Source organism: Antedon mediterranea, chromosome 11, assembly GCF_964355755.1.
Source record: "Antedon mediterranea chromosome 11, ecAntMedi1.1, whole genome shotgun sequence".
Classification (NCBI taxonomy): domain Eukaryota; kingdom Metazoa; phylum Echinodermata; class Crinoidea; order Comatulida; family Antedonidae; genus Antedon; species Antedon mediterranea.
The window spans coordinates 13,833,829-13,855,325 of NC_092680.1; the positions used below are offsets into that span (position 1 = coordinate 13,833,829).

At 35.5% G+C, this 21,497-nt stretch overlaps 4 protein-coding genes across 4 annotated transcripts; 2 read left to right on the forward strand and 2 right to left on the reverse strand.

Annotated features, from left to right (window-relative positions):
• Nucleotides 1-8,816: 8,816 nt before the first annotated feature.
• On the forward strand, nt 8,817-10,355 carry LOC140061989 (uncharacterized). Its single transcript, XM_072108029.1, has one exon. It carries the CDS (start codon nt 8,817-8,819, stop codon nt 10,353-10,355), a length of 1,539 nt encoding a protein of 512 aa, XP_071964130.1.
• A 2,222-nt stretch (nt 10,356-12,577) lies between these two features.
• On the forward strand, nt 12,578-13,674 carry LOC140061990 (uncharacterized). Its single transcript, XM_072108030.1, has 2 exons — nt 12,578-12,884; nt 13,010-13,674. The coding sequence occupies exons 1-2, from the start codon at nt 12,578-12,580 to the stop codon at nt 13,672-13,674; spliced, it is 972 nt and encodes a 323-aa protein (XP_071964131.1).
• A 666-nt stretch (nt 13,675-14,340) lies between these two features.
• Nucleotides 14,341-15,663, reverse strand: LOC140061991 (uncharacterized protein F54H12.2-like). The gene has a single exon (XM_072108031.1). The coding sequence runs from the start codon at nt 15,661-15,663 to the stop codon at nt 14,341-14,343; it is 1,323 nt and encodes a 440-aa protein (XP_071964132.1).
• Nucleotides 15,664-18,166: 2,503 nt separating this feature from the next.
• Nucleotides 18,167-19,020, reverse strand: LOC140061993 (uncharacterized). The gene has a single exon (XM_072108032.1). The coding sequence runs from the start codon at nt 19,018-19,020 to the stop codon at nt 18,205-18,207; it is 816 nt and encodes a 271-aa protein (XP_071964133.1). The 3' UTR covers nt 18,167-18,204.
• Between the last annotated feature and the right edge of the window lie 2,477 nt (nt 19,021-21,497).

The following is a 21,497-nucleotide window of genomic DNA, read 5'->3' on the forward strand; positions in this document are numbered from 1 at the left end:
TGTACCCTGCCACTGTTTTTGTACCCTGCTACTGTTTCTGTACCCAGCTGCCATCTATTTTGTACCTTGTCACCGTTTTTGTACCCTGCCACTGTTTTTGTACCCTGCTACTGTTTTTGTACCCTGCTACTGTTTTTGTACCCAGCTGCCATCGATTTTGTACCCTGCCACTGTTTTTGTACCACCCTGCTACCGTTTTTGTACCCTGTCACTGTTTGTGTACTCTGCCACTGTTTTTGTACCCTGCCACTGTTTTTATACCCTGCCACCGTTTTTGTACCCAGTCAATGTTTTTGTACAAAACAATTTTTTTTTTACTAATTTTTTGTACCCAGAAACTGTTTTTGTATCCTGCCACTGTTTTTCTTGTCATTGTATTTTAATGTTGTCATCGTTTTATAACAATTTTATACAATGTAAAATAGAACAAAATACGTGATAATTGCAAATAAATATAATTTCAATTTCAATTTAATTTTATTTCCACAATATAATAACATACATACAGGATAATAAATTCATTGAAGTAATCATGTGGAGAGAGAGTCATAATAGCGCATGCAGCAAGTCAGATTTTCTGATCCTCCACAATGAATCTTCCGAGAAAGATCTTTTATTGATTTTCGATGCGCTTCCATTCAATTTTAAAATCGCTTTGAGGCCTGCCGCCTCAATCCATCAAGAGGAATGGTGGGGGATATTTGAACTCCATGGTATATCTGGCTTAGGCCTAACCCTTTTGCAATTAATTCTTTCTAATAGTTCTGTTGTACATTTTCTTCCAGGTCTTTTAATTTCAACCACGGGCTCGTCGTTTATATTATCAAGTAGACGGTCATTGATCTCGTATAAAATCGCGTAGAGTTATCAAATTTAAATTGTGTTCATTTCGGGGTTCATTTGTATCAATTATGTATGTTTGTTGCTGCTGTACATTGTCTACAAGATGTCCACCACCCAACAACAGGTGAATAAAACATGAAACACTATATGCTTTCGTGATATATTTATAGCACTGTTCGGAAGTACTCATGATTGACTATAGTCTATCAATCCATTTTGTTCCCAAAATCGATCAAAGGGCTTCCAGCCTTTAAAACGCTGCCTGATGACATACGAAGATATTTTAAGTCATTTTGTGAAAGATATATACTTTCCCATTAAATTTAATAAATTGAATATCACACGGCCATCCCAATTCCCTAGCAAAACTATTGTTCATGTTTAAAAGTATTTATTTAATGTGTCTGTAGTTCTAGTTAAATTGCTTTGCTTTGCAAAAAGCAGCATTGAGAAATATTTAGATTTTTTTTTTTTCATTTCATTTCATTTATTTCAATATCATTATCGCAGCGTTAGCTGAATTACAAAGATATTTACATTTGTTCAATATTAAAATTTGTAAAAAAGTATAAAACCAATGATAAAAAAATATAAAAAAGGAGGAAATTTACACAAGAAATACAATACAGGAACATTCAAAAAGTTAGCTTATATTATAAACAACCACTAAAGTATTTATTCCTGTAAAAGGTCAGAAATCAAATTTCCCGCAAACTATTGTATAAAATCAGTGACCTATCTAATAGTAAATTGATTGGTTAATACCCAGTCAGTGAGGACCTGATTGACAAGCAGTGCCTGTTTGCTATTGGTCATTGGTAAGATGAAGTTGAAAATGGACAGCAAGTTATTCTAACACTTGCAGTCTTAAATAAACACGCTGGCATTTTTATTACACCACAGAGTATTATTCCTGTCAACTTATACCACAATTGACATGTTGAGGGGATAGGTCATCCACTGATTCAGTGGATGCCAAACGTAACGCTAAAGTAGCCTGGTCCGCGTAATGAATACAGAACAGACACTGAGAAAAATATTAGCCGATATCAAGGTTCCCGGGCACGCTAACATTCAATTTATACATTGTCTACCAACAAATGGGAATAACCCCCAGTAGCCCATGGGCTGAAGGGGGTTACCGTGCATTCCCCACACAGTTAAACTTCTTTGGTATCATTTTATTCCCACGGACATACATATAGAGTGAAAAAATCGATGTTAACAAGAAAAATATAGGGATGCATTGTATGTACAATCATCAGTGTTTTATCTTCAAATATTTTTTGGGGTAGGGGGTGACATTTATCCTAATAATCCAAGAATCCAACATCTAATTAGTATTATCTTAGTAACATTGTGTAGCATACATCTTTTAAAATCTGTTAAAATTTAAATAAAATTAATCGGAAGATTATTAAGGTCAGTAGAGGTCAAAAGGTCGTTGACCTTTTGCAAAATGCAAATTTTTTCCAAAATATAGATAAATTTCAATATCGTATATACAATTTTCAATATTTTTTATCTTAATTGGGTTTTACTTGTGTTTACTGACATATTGAATAAGAAAATATATGTTAACAAGATAAAAATTGCATTTCAATAAATACAAGTTGTTATTTTTTATTGTTAAAAATTGCAATAAAAATACATTTTTTGGGGTAGGGGGTAACAATAATAGCAATAACCCAAGAATCAAACATCTAATTAGTATGATCTTGGTGTCGTTGTGTAGCATTCATGTATTTTAATCATATAAAATTTGAATAAAATTAATCGAACCATTTTTAAGGTCAGTAGAGGTCAAAAGGTCACTGACCTTTTGCAAAATTTTAAATATTTGCCATAATGAGATACATTTCAATATCAAATCTCCAATTTTCAATATTTTTTATTTTAATTGTGTTTTACTTGTGTTTACTGACATATTGAATAACAAAATATGTGTTAACATGAAAAAAATTGCACTGCATTAATATCATTGTCATGTAATTTTATTATTCTTCAAAATTGCAATAAAAAGACGTTTTTGGGGTAGGGGGTAGCATTAATACCAATAACCCAAGAATCTAACATCTAATTAGTACGATCTTGGTATCGATGTGTAGCATATATGTTTTTGTAATCATGTAGAATTTAAATGAAATTAATCGAACGATTACTAAGGTCAGTAGAGGTCAAAAGGTCACTGACCTTTTGCAAAAATGTAATTTTTTGGCAAAATGAGATATATTTCAAAATCAGATCTCCAATTCTCGATATTTTTTTATTTGAATTGTCTTTTACTTGTGCTTACCTACATATTGAATAAGAAAATGTCTGTTAAGATAAAAAATTGCAGTACATTGTATAAAAATTGTGATTTGTGATTTTACTTGTAAAATGGAGTATCCCAGTGACAATTTTTCTATTTTGCACTTCAACAAACGTAGTTTCAACCAGAATCAGGAAGGTATAATGCATTTTCTTTCAAATCTTAAACATGATTTCACTATTATTGCCCTCTCTGAAACGTGGTTTAATGTTAAACAAAGTAATTTAATACATATTGAGGATTACACGCTGTTTAACACCCAACGTCGTGACTAACGATCATTCTGAATCGATATTTGTGGAAATCATTAATCCTGACTCTAAAAATATAATTGTTGGAAATGTGTACCGCGCACATAGGACAGACACAGACTTATTTATTTCAGATCTGATACATTATTAAAAGTAACAGAAGAGAACAAGAAATGCTATGTATCTGGGGACTTTAATTTTGATTTACTTTGTGTTAATATGAATAAAACAATTAATTACTTTTTAAATATGTTCTACATGAACAATATGTTTCCCCTCATTTATAGACCAACACGAATAACGCATATTCTTCAAGCCACTCTTCTTGACAATATCTTTACTAATGTAATCACACATCCTATCCGATGGTGTGTTTATATGGGATGTTACAGACCATTACCCTGTTTTTCAAATCACGAATTCCCTGAAAATGATTGTATAGTTATCATACAGTATAGATTTAAATAATAATTACCATGATTTTTATTGTTTATTAATTTCTTCTGTAATTTATCATTGTATAGAAAAAATGTAGTGCAGAGTAAAGGAACCATGTCAAAATTATTATACTGCAGTAACTACAGTAACTACACTTTTATCCAATAATTTGTTTGGTTAATCATACACACATTGTTTAAAAAAAACTTTTAACCTAAACATAAACCAACATTGAAACAAACTGAAAGCATGCATTACTGCAGTAAACAAAATGTCGTTACTGCAGTAACTGCAGTAGAATAATTCCGACATGATCCCCCTAAGTGTAATTGTTTAAACTATTTTATTTTGCGCTTTCTAATCCGATCAAAGATGATGGTATCTAAACATAGTATATATAACTTTTTTTTTATAGTTTTTTTAAAGTCGCCTCCATTTTACTTATTCAGGATGGATGCAGTATTATCATACTACATGTATAAACATTTAGTACTACAAACACTACTGATTTCAATATGGTACTATATAAAAGAATAATTACAAAATATGATTTATAATTTTTCTTTCGGTAATAAAAAAAAAAGTGAAATAGATTGAATCATGGTTTTGGTATTTGCCTCTTATATATACAAATATATTTTATAAAAAAACAGTATAAGACGTATAAATGCATACACATTATGTTGACCATATTTTAGAAAATAATATAGCGATTATTAAATAATATGAAATTATGCTTTAAAAATGTATTATCCCCCAAAAACATGAACAATGAAAATTACTAAAATCAAACTTTCCGTAGAAAGAAAAACTCCAAAACAATGTTTTCATTTATAAAAAGACAAAATAAACGGTTAAATTCAACCAAAACCTGGCAACCAATTTGACTATTTTTGCTTTAAGTGTTTTCAAGTAAATTTTTTTTTCCGAGTATTAAAACATTTTTTTTTTCAGGGAGACAATATATCTTTAAATAATACGGTACTTTAACTTCAATCTTTAGATTCGATTGTGAACGGTATATGTAATATGATGCATTTATTTGTAAATGTGTTCTTTCATATTAATTTGTCTGGTTTTATTATATATTAACCAACCATATTATTATATTATGATTTTTATTCACTATTTGTGTACAATGACTGTAGCCAAATGATGTATATAAGTAGAGGTAGAGGGAATACAGTCCAAAATGGAAGGTCATACCCCCAGGGCAGGAGTATTCCAGACCCGAAAGGAATGTCATATCCCCAGGGCATATTTCATATTTTCTATTGTTTAATTTCCTGCTATTGTATTAATAATTAGTGAAAGGTTATTCTTTGTACCAGACCGGAAAGGAATGTCATATCCCCAGGGTATATATTATATTTTCTATTGTTTAATTTCCTGTTATTGTAATATTAATTAGCGAAAGGTCATTCTTTGTTAGGGAAGGGGGTTTGTTATTTTGGCGGGGTTTTCGTTTTGGCCTGGGTTATAATTGTAGTTGGTGATGAATTTGTATTTTAAATATATTAGTGAAGGTAGTTCTTTGTTTGAGGATTGCTATTGTTATTTTTAGGCGGTTTGACCATTGCATAGGTCACCTTTGAGTTTCCTAATTATTAAAGAGTGTTTGACCAATCATAATAGTGTAAAGCTCATTGGAAGGTTAAAAAATAATGTAATTTGATTTTAATTAGTGAAGGTAATTCTTTGTTTGAGGAGTACTATTGTTATTATTTTGTCGACTTATCCACTACAATGGTCACCTTTGTGTAGTATTAATTAATTAATCCGTTTCCTCCCTCAGTGTTTTCGGGTGAAGACTAAATCTACTGGTCACTATTGTGGGCGGGGTTTCCTAATTACTAAAGAATGTCTGACCAATCGTAATCGTCGCGGGAAGGTTTTAATAACCGTGTGTTACTTGTTTAGTTCATCATTCATTTACTAATTCTTCAAAGTTTCGGTACCGATTTTTTTCTTCAAAGTTTTGCAATGTCTCAATTCGCTTCTTCCTCAACTGATTCTAACGATAGTTTATTTATCGAGTGTCAAAGAGCTGTTGACGCTATAGTTAATCTATCGCGCGCTAATTTATCTGACGATAATATCCCAGATGTGGGTTTACTAGAGGATTTTGTGTTTGGAGACCAGGACTTTGATTTACCGGTCAGTCAAAGTATTTCTGAAACCGGTAGTCTTTCTCTTACGGATATATGTGATAACGCCATAGAGATTGTTCAAGATCTGTCTGAAAGTTTAATAATTGATCACGTAGAAGTAAGTGTTTTTTTGTTTAATATATTTTTAACGTAATCATTTTTTTTTAATTACCGTATATAACTCGTAGAGTAGCTTGTGTAAACGAACGTGTTTCTGTGTTTACAGTACCAACGCGTTTCCTTTCTAATTTTTTTTTAAATTTTTTTCTTTAGTATGGTATTGGTGCACACACCAAATGTTTGAAAATGAGGGAAAGTGTCGAGGATAGTGATTCTCAGGAGTCTTCGGTTATTGATGAGGTAACTATCATTTTATTTTCTTTACTATTGTTGTTGTATTAAAGCGCTTTATTTCTATTTCTTTACCGTTATACTTTTTTATTTCAGCCTGTACCGGTACAATACGGGAAAGGAGCCAACAGGAAAAGATCAAGGATAGCCGAAGAAGAAGAAGTTGACGATAATGACAGCGATGAATTGAACCTTGACGAGGTAGATTTAAGTCATTTTTGTACAATAAATAAATTAGTCGATAGGTTTAATCAACGTTTTAACGCTACTATTAGCGATTTTGTAGTTAATTTTTTTAATGTAGACCATTTAAGTTTAGAGGTGTTCCTGCCCACTCTTTATAGAATTTTCGAGCATGTCGTCGATAATCTTTGCATTAACGTGCATGTCGACGATATGCTTCGGATAGTTATTCAGGCTGAGGGGTTGGATACACCTATCTCTATTCCTTTTGGACGGAGGGCCCATCTGACAGCTGATGTTATTTTTGCAGCCATCATGAAGGTCCTTCAGTCCAAAACTGATATATTTATTAATAAAAAATTTAAGTTTAACGTTCTCCATATGAGAATGCCTAGGGGTGGGGGCCATAGAAGAAACGGTATCGACAAACTGTTTAATTCTAGAAGTGTAATTAAGATTAAGAATGATGGTAACGAAACTATCTGCTGCGCACGCGCTATTGTTACGGGTATTTCCATGATCGAAGACAAAATTAACAACGTGACTAGGTGGAATAATGTTAGGAGAGGTCGAGGCCAACAAAAAACAGCCGCCCTTCATTTACTTAGAGATTCGGGGGTTAGGGAGCAAGCTTGCGGCATCGAGGAATTAAAAAAGATGCAATCCAAATTACCAAATTATCAAATTATTGTCCTTTCCAAAGACAATTTAAATTCTGTAATTTTTAGCGGCGATTATTGTAAGAAGCAGATTTATCTTTACCATCATGATAATCATTACGACTTCATATCAACAATAACAGGTTTTTTAAAAGTAGATTATTACTGTGACAAATGTTTCAAGGGCTATAAGCACAAACATTCTCACAATTGCCAATATACGTGTGTGCTTTGTAAGCACAACGATTGTGACCCTTCCATTAACACACGTGTAAATAGTACTGTAGAGTGTAAAGAGTGCAATAGATTTTTTAAACACCAGCAATGTTTCACCAATCATAAAAAATCTCCTGATTCTAAAAAAGTTTCAGTATGTGACAAAATTAAAAATTGTACAACTTGTGATAGGATTATTCAAAAAGATCACAATTGTCAAAACCGTTTTTGTAGAATTTGTCGGACTTTCGTTTCATACGATCATCAATGCTACATGGAACCGGTTGTAGCCCCTAAACATACTGAAAAAAAGTTTAAGAATCAGGAGGACCAAAAAAGGGCTGTCACTAAATATTTCTTTTTTGATTTTGAATGCACGCAAGAAACTGGCGAACACAAACCAAATTTATGCGTTCTTCAAAAAACTTGTCTTAATTGTATCGATGGTGCTAATGACTCTGACGAGTGCGACGTGTGTGGGGAGAAATCAATGACTTTTCACGGGGAGACTGCATGCGTAGATTTTTGCAATTACGTTTTTAACGAATACAAATATAATCATAACATTACGTGTATCGCTCACAACCTCCAGGGCTACGATAGTTACTTCGTGCTCGAGTACCTATACAAAAACTGTATTGTCCCAGATATTATTGCTCGCGGTGGTAAACCTATTTCAATTAAGGTTAAAGAAACGAGTATCCGATTCATTGATTCCCTTTCATTTCTACCCATGTCTCTATCCAAATTACCCAAAACTTTTGGCATCGCCGAGCTAAAAAAAGGTTACTTTCCTCATTATTTCAATACTTTAGAAAATAAAAATTACGTAGGTCCTTATCCCGATTCTTCCACCTATTCCCCCGATAAAATGACTACTTCAGGCCGAGAATCATTCTTTAAATGGTATAATCAGAAAATTGAAACTAATCAAATTTTCAATCTCCAAAAAGAACTCGTCGAGTATTGCATCAGCGATGTGGATATTCTCAGAAAGTGTTGTCTTACTTTTAGGCATCTTTTTTTGAAAGTAACTACATCGCCGAAAAACCCTCTACTCGGAGGCGTTGACCCCTTTTCAAATAATTTAATGACAATTGCCTCGGCGTGTAATCACGTCTTTTCTAGAAATTTTTTAAAACCATCCTCCATCGCTTTATTTCCACCATCAGGGTATATGACAACCGTTAACCATTCTCACTCTAGCATGGAATGGCTGTGCTACGAGTCGCATAAAAGGGGGGTCTTTATCCATCATGCGAGAAATGGAGGGGAAAAAATGTTTGGGCCTTACTTTGTCGACGGCGCATGTTTAGAAAACAAAATTATTTTTGAATTTATGGGCTGTTTGTTCCACGGGTGCCAAGAATGTTATAGATCCGATTCCATTAACCCCTTCACTAACGAAGCCATGTTGGAATGCTTTGTCAAAACAAGCAAGAAAACACGGTTTCTGAAGGAGCAATTTCCAGATTTTGAGTACGTCGAAATTTGGGAACACGAATGGAAACGGATCAAACAATCGCTGGCCCCTAACATTAAATCTATCGTCTCCAAAGTTCCTTTCATTAGGCAAACTTTGAATCCAAGAGACGCTTTTTTCGGTGGGAGGACTAATGCCAGTTGTTTGTTCTATAAGGTAAAACCGGGTGAAGAAATTAATTACATCGATTATACTTCATTGTACCCTTATGTAAATAAATACGGTACCTACCCCGTAGGACATCCTGAAATCGATGATCGCAAAGACATGTCCACAGATATCAACGAGTATTTCGGTTTGATAAAGTGTACTATCGAAGCGCCTAAAAATTTATTCCATCCAGTCTTACCTTATAGATCAAACGGTAAATTAATGTTTGCTCTCTGTAGAACATGCGTCGATTCTCAACAACAAACCGCTTGCAATCATTCTGGTACAGATAGAGAATTTACAGGTTCTTGGGCAACGATCGAGGTCGCTAAAGCCGTGGAGGTTGGGTACGAGATACGTAAAGTTCACGTAGTATGGCACTTTAAAAATAAAAGCGCGTACTCTGCAGATTCTCCCTCGTCCGGTCTATTTGCCTCTTACATTAACACATTTTTAAAATTGAAACAAGAAGCTTCGGGTTGGCCTGAATGGTGTAAAACGCCCGAAGATAAACAAAAATATATTTCGGACTATCGAACCGTAGAAGGTATCGACTTGAATCATGACGACATTGCGTACAATCCTGGGCTTCGATCTCTGGCCAAATTAATGCTAAATAGTTTTTGGGGTAAATTTGGTCAGCGTGAAAATCTCACGAGAATTAAATATACGCAAGATCCTAACGAGGTTTACGATATTTTATCGAACCCACGGGTAGTCGTTCATGATCTAAATTTTGTTAATGATGATTTGGCTGAAATAAAATACGAAGACGAGGAACAATTTGTTGAAGTTAACCGAAAGGTTAACGTTGTCATTGCCGCATTTACCACTGCGCTAGCGCGTTTAAAATTATACGAACTGTTGGAGAAATTACAGGAACGTGTCCTGTATTACGATACCGACAGCGTAATCTTCGTGTCAAAACCCGGGGTTTGGGACCCTCCCCTGGGCGACTACTTGGGTCAGTTAACGACCGAGGTCGACCCTAAAGACGGTAAGTACATCGAGTCCTTTGTTTCTGGGGGGCCTAAGAACTACGCCTATAAATTGGATACAGGGAAGACCGTTTGTAAAGTTAAAGGTTTTACCCTTAATTTTACAAACGCTCAGAAAATTAACTTTGACACCGTCTCCAATATGGTAAGAGGTATTGGTCCTAATACAATTAAGACAGTTGAGAAGAATCGTATAACGCGCAAGCCAAAAACACGTAAGATAGTCAACGAAACATCGACTAAAGACTATCGAATCGTGTACGATAAAAGAATTATTATCGAAAATTATCGTACAGTTCCTTACGGTTATGTTTGGTAAATCACTGCAATAAATTTCATCTCTTTTTCTTTTAAAATATAACTTACTTTTTTTTTTATATATATAAATAATTAATTGTTACTTTTTATGTAATTTCATGCACTCAATTTCCTTTATAAATTCGTTTCCTTTTTTGTAGCTTAAGCAAAATATATTTGTAGTTTTAATGTAAATATTTTTATACATGTTTTTAATCAAATTTTCTTTTAATTTTGTTTATAAAGTCGGTACCGTTTCTCTGTTAGTAGATTAAGTAAATATATTTTGTATTTTTAATTTAAATATTTTTTTACATTTGAATTCTTATGTCGTTACCGTTTCCTTTTTTGTAGTTTAAGCAAATTATATTTCAAGTTTTAATGTAAATATTTTTTATACATTTTCAATTTTGTTTATAAAGTTTATAAAGTCGATACCGTTTCTATTTTTTTAAAGCAAATATATTTTGTAATTTTAATTTAAATATTTTTTCCTTTTGAATTCTTATATCGTTACCGTTTCAAATTTATTTTTGTAAATAATTATTTTCTTTATCATAATTTTGTTTTACGAGAAATAAATGTATACACCGTACTTGTTTATAATATTATATACTTGTCTGTTTCTTAACGTAGACGACGACGATGACGACGACAACAACAACAACAAAAGACATGCGTAGTGTTGACTGTATTTTTATTTTATCCTATCCAATATAAATATTGTAATCTCTCCTCTTCCTTGTTTAAATATTTTATTTATCCAATGTCACCAAACAGTTTGTTCCAGCAAGGCTATACAAATACCTACTAGTCAGTCGATCAAGTACCATGCTCTGTTAATTCCTAGCTTCTTACTACACAGAACAAGTTCCTATAAAAAATAATAATAATAATAATAAATAAAAGATAATATAAAAAACACTTAATTACTAAAATGAGAATAACAAGAAAAAGAAATTTACTTACCAAATCACTGTCGTTACAAAGTTCCAATAAAGAAAACTTTTCCTTCACAAATTCGCAGGATACGCGTTTAACGATTTCTAATTCTAAATCAGTATCACACTGCATCGCAACACGTGCGCACACTGAAATTCCTGTCACGAGTCTACCGACGTGTATATTTTGGTCTATCATCATTTCTTTCAACACACTATCCAACGTCTCCGTAATAATGTCTTTACACAAGGCAATCAAACCATACTTTTTCTCCACCTCGTTACAAAGGCGAATAGTACTATAAAGGATTGGGGAGTCCCACACAACTACCCCCGTTAATTTATATTCAATGTACGATAGAGTCAGTTTTTCCAAATCTGCCATTTCTCTCTCTACTAGTATACAGACGCTAATGACGTTGGAATTGATTTTTTAGGTTTTGATATACAATCATTTGTTAACGTAATTATCATTATTAAGCTCCTATTGGTTTATAATATCGGCCCTCTCTCTCTCTTTCATTAGTTGACAGTTTTTAAAATAGAGTGATGTGGATAAGGAACCCCCCTCGTTATAAAATACCGATATACAAAAGCTATGACTCATTGAAACTGAAGATGACGTGTGTACTGGTAACCCCCTTCACCGCCGTAATTAGCGGACCGACCTCATCGGGAAAATCATATTTCGTGAAGCAGTTATTGGAAAGTAATTATTTCGACAAGCCGTTCGATGACATCACGTGGTGTTATGGGGAATATCAGCCCCTTTTCACCAAACTGAGCGGGTCTATTAACAACATTCAATTTATAGAGGGGATACCTATGGATTCGATAGAAACGATGGAACCGTCAAAAAACCATTTAGTAATCATCGATGATTTAATGACCGAGTGTAGCCGCGATAAAAGAGTAGTAAACATGTTTACAAAGGGATCGCATCATAGAAACATTTCGGTTATATTCATTATGCAAAACTTTTTTTACGGTTCTAAAGAAATCCGCACCATTACTTTAAACGCTCACTACATAATACTATTTAAAAACCCTCGGGATAAATCACAAATAGCTAATCTATCTAAACAAATGTACCCCGGTAAAGGACGTTTTTTACAGGAGGCTTTTGAAGACGCTACCCGCGTACCGTACGGTTTTCTTTTAATCGATCTAAAAGCAAATACCCCTGAGGAAATGAGGGTTAGAAGTAACTTATTTTCAAAAACCAATCACTTTGTTTACGTGCCTAGAATATAAAACGCAGCCTGTACCGTTCTATTTATTCATTTACCTATTTACCAACATCATGTCGAAACGTATCAAAAAGAATGCTGAAACTATTCGTTTCCTAGCCCACTGTTCACCGCGTCAAAGAAAAATTATCTTGGAAAACGCGGACGATCAACTGGTGACGGCTTTGTGCGAATGCGCAATGAATGTTTTAAAAGGTCGAGTGCAAGTATCCAACGCTCACAAGAAGAAGTTGGTTCGGTACAAGAAACACATGCGTGATATTACCAATAAAAGCATTTCGCCTCTCAAGAGAAAACGTTTACTTATTCAAAAGGGCGGCTTCCTCGGTCTTATATTACAACCGATTCTACAAACATTGGGTAGTTTACTATTGAAATAATGCAGCATACCAAGAAAATGGTATTGATACCTCAGGAACTGGCAAATACGACTTTGTACAGTAAACGTTACGAGAAAAATCACGAGACAATCACTTCTGGTTTAGATAATTCTATGAAGGGTATACTCGAAAGGGATGACTTGCACGATTACGATAAAATTACCATGTACAATCAAGTACTTCAACGATATTTAAATAAAGAGAAACCCGTAAATAACCCTTCACCTATGAGCTTGAACGTACAACAAACGGGGAACGTTGAAATAAACGAAAATGGCGCAGAATCTAAAGAAGATTATACGGACTCTATATCTAAAGAAATACTACAAAGTATGCCCTCATCGTTGAAATCCAAAACAAAAACATTTCTGGACCGACTAGACCGTTACCGGAAGATGGGAGTAATTGATTGGTCAAGATACGGTGAACTACTAATCGAAGGACAAATGGTAAAGGGGAGTAATTTACTAGATTTGACTAAAGATATAATACAAGAAAAGAAAGGATTTGAGCCTATAGGCTGGAGGGATTTTATAACGGTATTGGCGAAATTGAACACCCCAGAAAGTTTGATTGGAAATCCGACGAGACGTCGTACCTTACAAAGAATTAAATCGAGCGGTACACCTCCTCACGCACTACCTAAACGAAAGAATGAGGAGGATTATGACCTCGATGACGATGATGATGAGGATGAAAAACTTACCTTTCGAGCGCCTGCCAAGAGGCGTTCAACTAGACAACCTAAACCTAAATGGTTAAATTTTTAAAAAACATTAATCTTTATGTACTATAATGAGGAAAGGAGTTGAATAAAAAAAGAAATAAACTCTAATTTGTTGTTGTAGTCGTTCGATAAATAAAACGTCCAAAACATATCCATTTAAAAAAAAAAACAATTTTTATTTACTACGCATTCAATAACATTTTGACAAATTGTACTTTAATATATTCACTATCGTATACGGGTAAGTTAACATCGTATCGACGTTTTACAAAATCATTGACGAACCAATCATTGGATGGTTTATCTTTACCAAACATATTTACTATCGTGGACGTATCCACTCTTCTACATTTATGAAGAATATAAAAAATACAATACTGTCCGCATACCGTAGACAAGGGCGCTTGTAACGCTTTATCGTTAAATGTCCAACTTTCTACAGAGTTATCGAGAAAATTAACAAAATGATTACTATAGTAATTTGGGGGGTTCCCAAAAGAATCGAAAAATTCACCTTTGTTTAAGTTGTTAAAAAAGAAAGCTACCCAATGCGAACCGTTTTGATTGCTAGGCTCAACGTTTGCTATGTAAGCTCTAGGATATCCCGTATGCCCTAAAGGTAACAAGTCAGACGGGTACACCCCTCGAAAGTATCCACTAGCCAACGGATCTGATTTAATTAACCTCAATAGTTGTATCGTGTTCATAATTAAAAATCTATAATTACGTTACGAGACTTGTCAATTTCTATGATTGAATCAAATTCTGAATAAACTAAAATGTTGATGGTCTCGGTCAAAGCCGTAGAAAACTGAATTTCTAAACGTATATTTCCTTGCCGAATTAGATTAAAATGTCCGGCATTTGCCAAATCGGGAGTCAGGTCAAAAGCAAACAACGAATAGCCTTTAGGATAATCGTCTCTAGAAATCTGATTTCCGGTATCCTGGAACAACGTGTTAGAACCCGAAAATAGACTCTGATACGCCAGCATGTAGTTGCCTCCGTCTTCGAACGTTGGTTTTAACGGTTTCCACGGTACTTGCTCACCGTCAATATATAGAGCCAGGAAATTGGTGTTGAAATGTTGAAAATTGTAGGGGTTCTTCTCGTAGCTACCGTTGAATGCTTCGGTGGTCACCAGTCCTACAACCAGACGTTTCGGTAGATTACCGTTGTACAGCGATTCCCTCGTAAACGATAGATTCCCGCGCGGTATAGTTAATGTCTTGACCTCAACGCGACGCAGCGGGTATTTGGCCGGACCGCGTTCCAGAGCTTTTGCGTGGGCTAGCGCGATAGACGGGTTCAGTCGGACCTTGCGAACAAACAAGGACGCGTCTTCCAGGCGGATCTTAAAACCGGCCGCGGCATCTGAAGACATGAGACTAAATGCGTTTTTACTTCGATGCAGTTTAATTTTGACATCTACACCGTTGAGCATCATCCGATCTTGGAAAAATATATCGCAATGAATAGGTCCAATCAAGTCGACAAAACGACTACCGCCAATGTATTGAGCCCGTTTTTTAAGACCTTTATTCACCGCATTTTCGGCTAGCGTAGGGTCAGCTACATCCATTTTACCGGCCGTGTCTTTATGAAACAACCCACCCGTGAGGTGTGTATTCTTGGCATCGGATCCATAAGTCAGTAATGTTTCAATTAATGCCCTATACGAATAAGTATTTGTCGAAGGGGTAATCAATCTCTCGTTCAAAGAAACGTCAACTTCGCTAAACAATGATTGCAAAAGTAAATTGGCAGGGCCTACCGGATCGGCGGGCTGGAGATCGGTTCCGTCTTGTTTAGTAATTTTTAGTTTAACATTAAGCATCGTCTGCGACAAATCCATGTATTCCTCGCTGGACCCTTGTATGTTGAATTGCAAGGGGCCCACGTCGGTGATGCTGTTGAAAGGGTGATATTGCACCCATTGTCCTTTGGTTATACTAGTTTGTGTCGGCGGTACAGAAAACAAGTCCAATTCCGATTTTAAACACTCGCACGAGTGATTGTGTACAAAAGCCATTTTTTAGATATCGAATATATCGGAGGATCTTCTTACTCTCTTTGCGTTCGATCGACTGATGCCTTTACGCTTACGTTTTCTCTTTTTATTCACCCTACCGTTACCATTTTGGGAAACGATACGTTGACCCGCCTGAGTAAATCTGCGTTTTGCAGCTTGTTTAACGTTTTTACCGCTCAGAACATCTCCCACTAATTCGCCACCCGTGCGCAATGCTTGTTTTCCGAGAGCCTTTGCACCTTTCTTTAGCAGCGGTACAGCCTGTTTAAAGAGACCGGACAAGATACCTCCCAACCCGAACCCTCTTTGATTGTACGACCCTTGGAACACCGGTATATCGATACCTCCAGCCTGTCTGACGTAGTAATCTTCGTAATCATCTGCCCCCATCTTTATTTATTTGTTGTTGTTTTTTTAAACGAGGTACGACGATCTGGCCTGTCTGAAATGTAGTTTAGCGAGAACCCTTCCTCGTTGAAATGATACCTTTTCTCCCGTGTCGTTTCTTATATCTATAAGGATGGTATCGATATCTTTTTTCACCACCCTTTTGTATTGAGGACTAGCAAACGTATGTCCGACATTTTTCTTCATGTTTGATTCTCTGGTTTGTAGCGCTTTCAAAATAGGGACGCTCGCGTCTCCAACTCGTTGAGATTCGATTATATCGGTGTACAAAAACAACGTCGGCACTCTGTGATGAATGTACGCGGGTCTAGAACCGTGTGTAATAGATCCTCGGGGAATCGATGATTCGTCCATACCGAGTAATATGGGTAATCCATTTAATAGCGTAACTGATGCTTCTTTGGCGGTTTCCACGTTAATCACTTCTTTAATTGAGCTGAACCGAAATCTCACTTTGGACTGTAACGACTTTGAAACCAAAACCTCGTTAAGAGCATCAATCACTTTACCTCCGGTTGAATAAAACCCTGGGGCTATAGCTATTTCGATCGACGAGTCTTCTTCTTCTAATTCGTTATCTCTTATATTCACCAGCAATTTATTGTTGGTATCGTCGACGTTATACCAAGTGTGGGGATAATAAATTTCACTTAAACCAACCTCCCATTCACCGTACAAATGAATAGGCTCCGCCAGCTTGGTCGTGTATCTCGTAAGAGTATTTTCGGGAAAACAGTTCATGGAACTGTTGCTAGGTAAGAGGACGTAAAACTGAGCCGTCATGATGTTTACCGGGCAATATTCTGAACCCAACTGTTGAACTTGGCCGGATAACCTAACCACTTAACGAAATATTCCGTTTTCCCTCCTCGTTTTCTTTTCTTTATTACTTCTTCCACGCGATACGTATCCTTGTCGCTTTTGGATACTTTTTGCAATTCCTTTTCGTAAAAAGTACCTTCTATGATTTCGCCGTCCCAATCCTCCAGTTTATATGTGGGAACGGTCGAACCGGTACGCTTACGTATCCTAAATATCTCCTCCGTCCAGTTTGCCAGGTAACCTTTCTCGAAAGGCATTTTGTATCTACTTATTCGTACTTTATTACCCTCTTTGAACTTGGGCCGAACTTGTTTCTTTTGCTTCATTTTATACAGATTTTCCCAAACTTCATGTTCGTTATCTTTTGTAACCTGTGAGGGCGCCATACCGATTGATCTGTGTTTAGAATTATTGTAACTCGATACCAATTTTGGAAGTACGTCTATATATTTTCGCGTAGCTTTTGATGTAAAGTATCTCCACATCCTAGTTTTCAACGATCTATTGAATCTTTCCACGACGCTAGCTTTTGTTTCGTTATTGGTAGTGAAAAAATGTATATTCAACGATTTTAGGAGCGCTTGAACTTTACGATTAGTAAACTCTGTACCTTTATCAGTGTGAATTTTTAATGGCTTTCTTTTTCCAGATAATAGTTTTTTCATAGCAGTAAGCATAGAATCGGCAGATTTATTCTTTATAGGTAAAACCCATGCATATTTACTTAGTACGTCTATACACGTAATAAGAAACGTGTTTTGTTTATTATACTTTTTTAAAGAAGACAAGTCAACGAGATCCAATTCCCACTGCTCGTCAATAGCTGTAACAAACACCCTGTTTCTCTGAAAACGTCTTTGAATAGGTTTATGAAGAGTGTACGTATCTTGTTTTTCTAACCAGTCTTGAACGTCAGTCTTTGAAATATTAGAGTCATTTTTCACGTTTGTATAAAGTCGATCGACAACCCCGAAACTACCAGGGTTTTTTGGGTCGTAGTACGTAGAACTTAATAGTCTGTCCATAACTCTCCCACTCGTTGAAATGAAACACTCACACATAAAACATTACTTTTTAAAAAAGAACAACAACATTTTTTTTTTGTAAATTACCAAACAATATTTTTTATTAACACACCGCACGAATCAAATATAGTACAATTGGAAATATAGTTTACATACATTTGGTTTACTAATACTTTTTAAAATAATTGCAAGTAATTAGAATAATCGTGAAAATAAAAGAATACAAATAAATTGTAAATGGCGTCGGTAAACAAATAATTTGATTTATAGTTCATTGTTAAGAAAGTTATTTCAACATTGATGTAGGCCTGCGTCCTCCGTTATCGTTTTCGTCAACACCACCGTCGACGGTAACTGCTTTATCAACCTCTTCAATCATCTTTTGTATTTCACCGTGTTGTTCGATTAACTTGTACCACTGTTTTTTTGGAAGGTTTATACCCTTTTTGCCGGGTTTAAACTCGCCTCCTTCTTCGGCCTGGTAACAACGGCGAATACATACAAACTGCTCTTCTTTCCAGTTACTAACTATCACATGTATTATAGGTGTGTCCGAAAGAGGGATTCTTACTGCCTCCACCAAGTTAATGTCTCTTTGCAAATCGTCTAGGGCTTGAAGAATTAAATCAATATTGGTAAAAAGTTTTTGCCACAACAGAACGGGTAAATTAATACCTACAGGCCCAGGTTTGAAGGCACCATTTTCTTCCGTTTGATAAAATTCTCTGAGGCAAACATAAACAACTTCACCCCAACGCTGGGCCACTACATGGCGTTTTTCAGACAGAAAAATCCTGTTTGTTGAGGTTATTGTAATCTTTGGTTCAGCACCGGTCATTTCGGCATAATCCTTGGCGCTCATTCCTGAGGCAGAGTGAAATGTTTTTTTACTTGTTGACGGCTTCGTTGCTTTACTCAAATCGTTAGATTGACCGTTGAAAAATTTTCTAGGATCCAATAATTTCGAGGAGTTAGAAGTCATCGTTGGTACTTTAAAACTGCTACACTCGTCAGTTTTGGAGTTCCCCATAACTCTTTTCATAGTCCTACGAGCCTTCTCACCAATTGCTAATTTTGGAGCAGGTACGTTTTTGAAACTCATGTTGAGCGATTGTATGTAGAGTGATGTACAGAGAGAGTAAAACGAATGATGGTTGATAGTTCTGAATGATTTCGTTTGAATCAGGTCCGATATATATACAGTTGAGTACGGAAGTACTTTTTTAAAAGTAATTAGCCTAAAGCGTTGTTAATTGTTTTTCCTATCAATTGTCTCCCTACAACACGTGCGGCTTAAAGCATTGTTAATTGTTTGTTTTCCGGTCAATCGTTTTTCCGTGGCACGTGCGAAACACGTTTTAGATATCCTCACACAATAACTTATACAGGTTCTCTGAATTAGTCAAGGTATTTACGAGAAAGTAAACAAAATGTCTATACCGTGGTAATGAATATTCCTCGTACTTATTCAGCTCGCTGTATACGGTATCGTCTGTAACATACTCTTTATCCAGAACCTCCCGATAAAAATAGTCAATCTGTTCTTCTGGAGATTTCATTAAACAAAAGTCATGATCTTTTTGACCAGGCCTATCAAATTCGCAACCATAACAAGCCGCTTTACTTAACATCCAGCACATGTTTAACACTTGAGAAACAAACACTTCTCTGGCTAAATATTCCAATTTCAATAAAAATTCTCTCTCTACCTCATCTACGTACGTAAATATACAACTTGTAGCCCGGCTACCCCTCTCAACTCCTTCATCAACACCGGCGGGTACACCCTCATTGGTCCGCATGTACCGATCACCGATATCGCTACCTGTAACAACAGTCTCCTCATCATCGCTAATAATTATAACTGTATCTACACAGCTACCTAACGAAAAATCTATACTTCCAGACATAGCGAAATACTGTAACTCTACGATAAAATAGACGAAATAACTGGAAAGGTCACAAAAAGCAGTCCCTCTTCATACAATGTCTAAAAAGAAACGGCTCTAAAATATAAAAACAAAACTATTGTACCAAACAAAAAGAACAATGAACAAAAGAAATTAGGAAATACTAAACAAAGGTGACCTATGCAATGGTCAAACCGCCTAAAAATAACAATAGCAATCCTCAAACAAAGAACTGCCTTCACTAGTATATTTAAAATACAAATTCATCACCAGCTACAATTATAACCCCAGGCCAAAACAAAAACCCCGCCAAAATAACAAACCCCCTTCTCTAACAAAGAATGACCTTTCGCTAATTAATATTACAATAACAGGAAATTAAACAATAGAAAATAAATTATATACCCTGAGGATATGACATTCCTTTCCGGCCTGGTACAAATAATGACCTTTCACTAATTATTATTACAATACCTGGAAATTAAACAATAGAAATATGAAATATACCCTGGGGGTATGACATTCCATTCGGGTCTGGTACAAAGAGTGACCTTTCACTAATTATTATTACAATACCTGGAAATTAAACAATAGAAATATGAAATATACCCTGGGGGTATGACATTCCATTCGGGTCTGGTACAAAGAGTGACCTTTCACTAATTATTATTACAATACCTGGAAATTAAACAATAGAAATATGAAATATGCCCTAGGGGTATGACATTCCATTCGGGTCTGGAATACTCCTGCCCTGGGGGTATGACCTTCCATTTTGGACTGTATTCCCTCTACCTCTACTTATATAGTATTGGTGCTCTTTCTTTGGCTACGGTACCCTAGGGGGGAAAGAGCGTTTTAGACCAGCCACAAACACATATACACAAGGCTGTGGTAGGCGTAAGTTGATTGGTGGAATGTCAATATTTATTACGTTTAATCATGTGACACGTCATCATAACGAGGCGAGACACATTATAATGTGTGCGCATTGTCCGCGTTCGTTTAAAAGGTGCGGACATTGACTATGTAGGCCAATAGAATGTGGATTTCCGTAAGTTGATTGGTGGAATGTTTGTGAATATTTGAAGACGTTTGTCATGTGACACGTCTTCATAATGAGGCTATCATTCATAGGCGTATACGTACGCAGTGACGGTGTGCGTTTATACACATCAACAAGTGTATACGTACGGATATTGAATGTGTAGGCCGATCGGATTGGTTTGTGAATATTTTACTGTGTTTGTCATGTGACACGTTTTCATAACCAGGCTGTCATCACAATGTGTACGCAATGACATACACGTGAGAATGTGTGTATACGCTTAAGCCTACTACATACAGAAAATGTGTAATATTTTATATTATACAATTATTGCAGGTTTCAGATGATGTATTATTTCTTAAAATGACTTCCAATGAATTGTAATAAAAGTTTTTACGAGATAATAAAAGATGAGAATTGATGAATTATTATTTTAAAAGTATTTTTACATCGATTAAGCATATTTGAATACCTACCGGTATGGTACCATACATGTTCGACAATACAGTGTCGTTTATCTCTCTTTAAAAAAAAACAATATTCATAAAAAAAAATATTCTTTGAGGTTCGAACCCCAGCCGATAGCACTCAAAACTGTGCATTATCCGTTACGCCACCAAG

Excerpts from the sequence above, each read along its gene's own strand:
- LOC140061991 (XM_072108031.1), bottom strand. The coding sequence starts at position 15,663 with ATGGCTTTTGTACACAATCACTCGTGCGAGTGTTTAAAATCGGAATTG.
- LOC140061993 (XM_072108032.1), bottom strand. The coding sequence starts at position 19,020 with ATGAGTTTCAAAAACGTACCTGCTCCAAAATTAGCAATTGGTGAGAAG.
- LOC140061990 (XM_072108030.1), top strand. The coding sequence starts at position 12,578 with ATGTCGAAACGTATCAAAAAGAATGCTGAAACTATTCGTTTCCTAGCC. Across the intron at positions 12,885-13,009 it reads ACCGATTCTACAAACATTGG|ATAATTCTATGAAGGGTATA; the intron begins GTAGTTTACTAT and ends CTTCTGGTTTAG.
- LOC140061989 (XM_072108029.1), top strand. The coding sequence starts at position 8,817 with ATGTTGGAATGCTTTGTCAAAACAAGCAAGAAAACACGGTTTCTGAAG.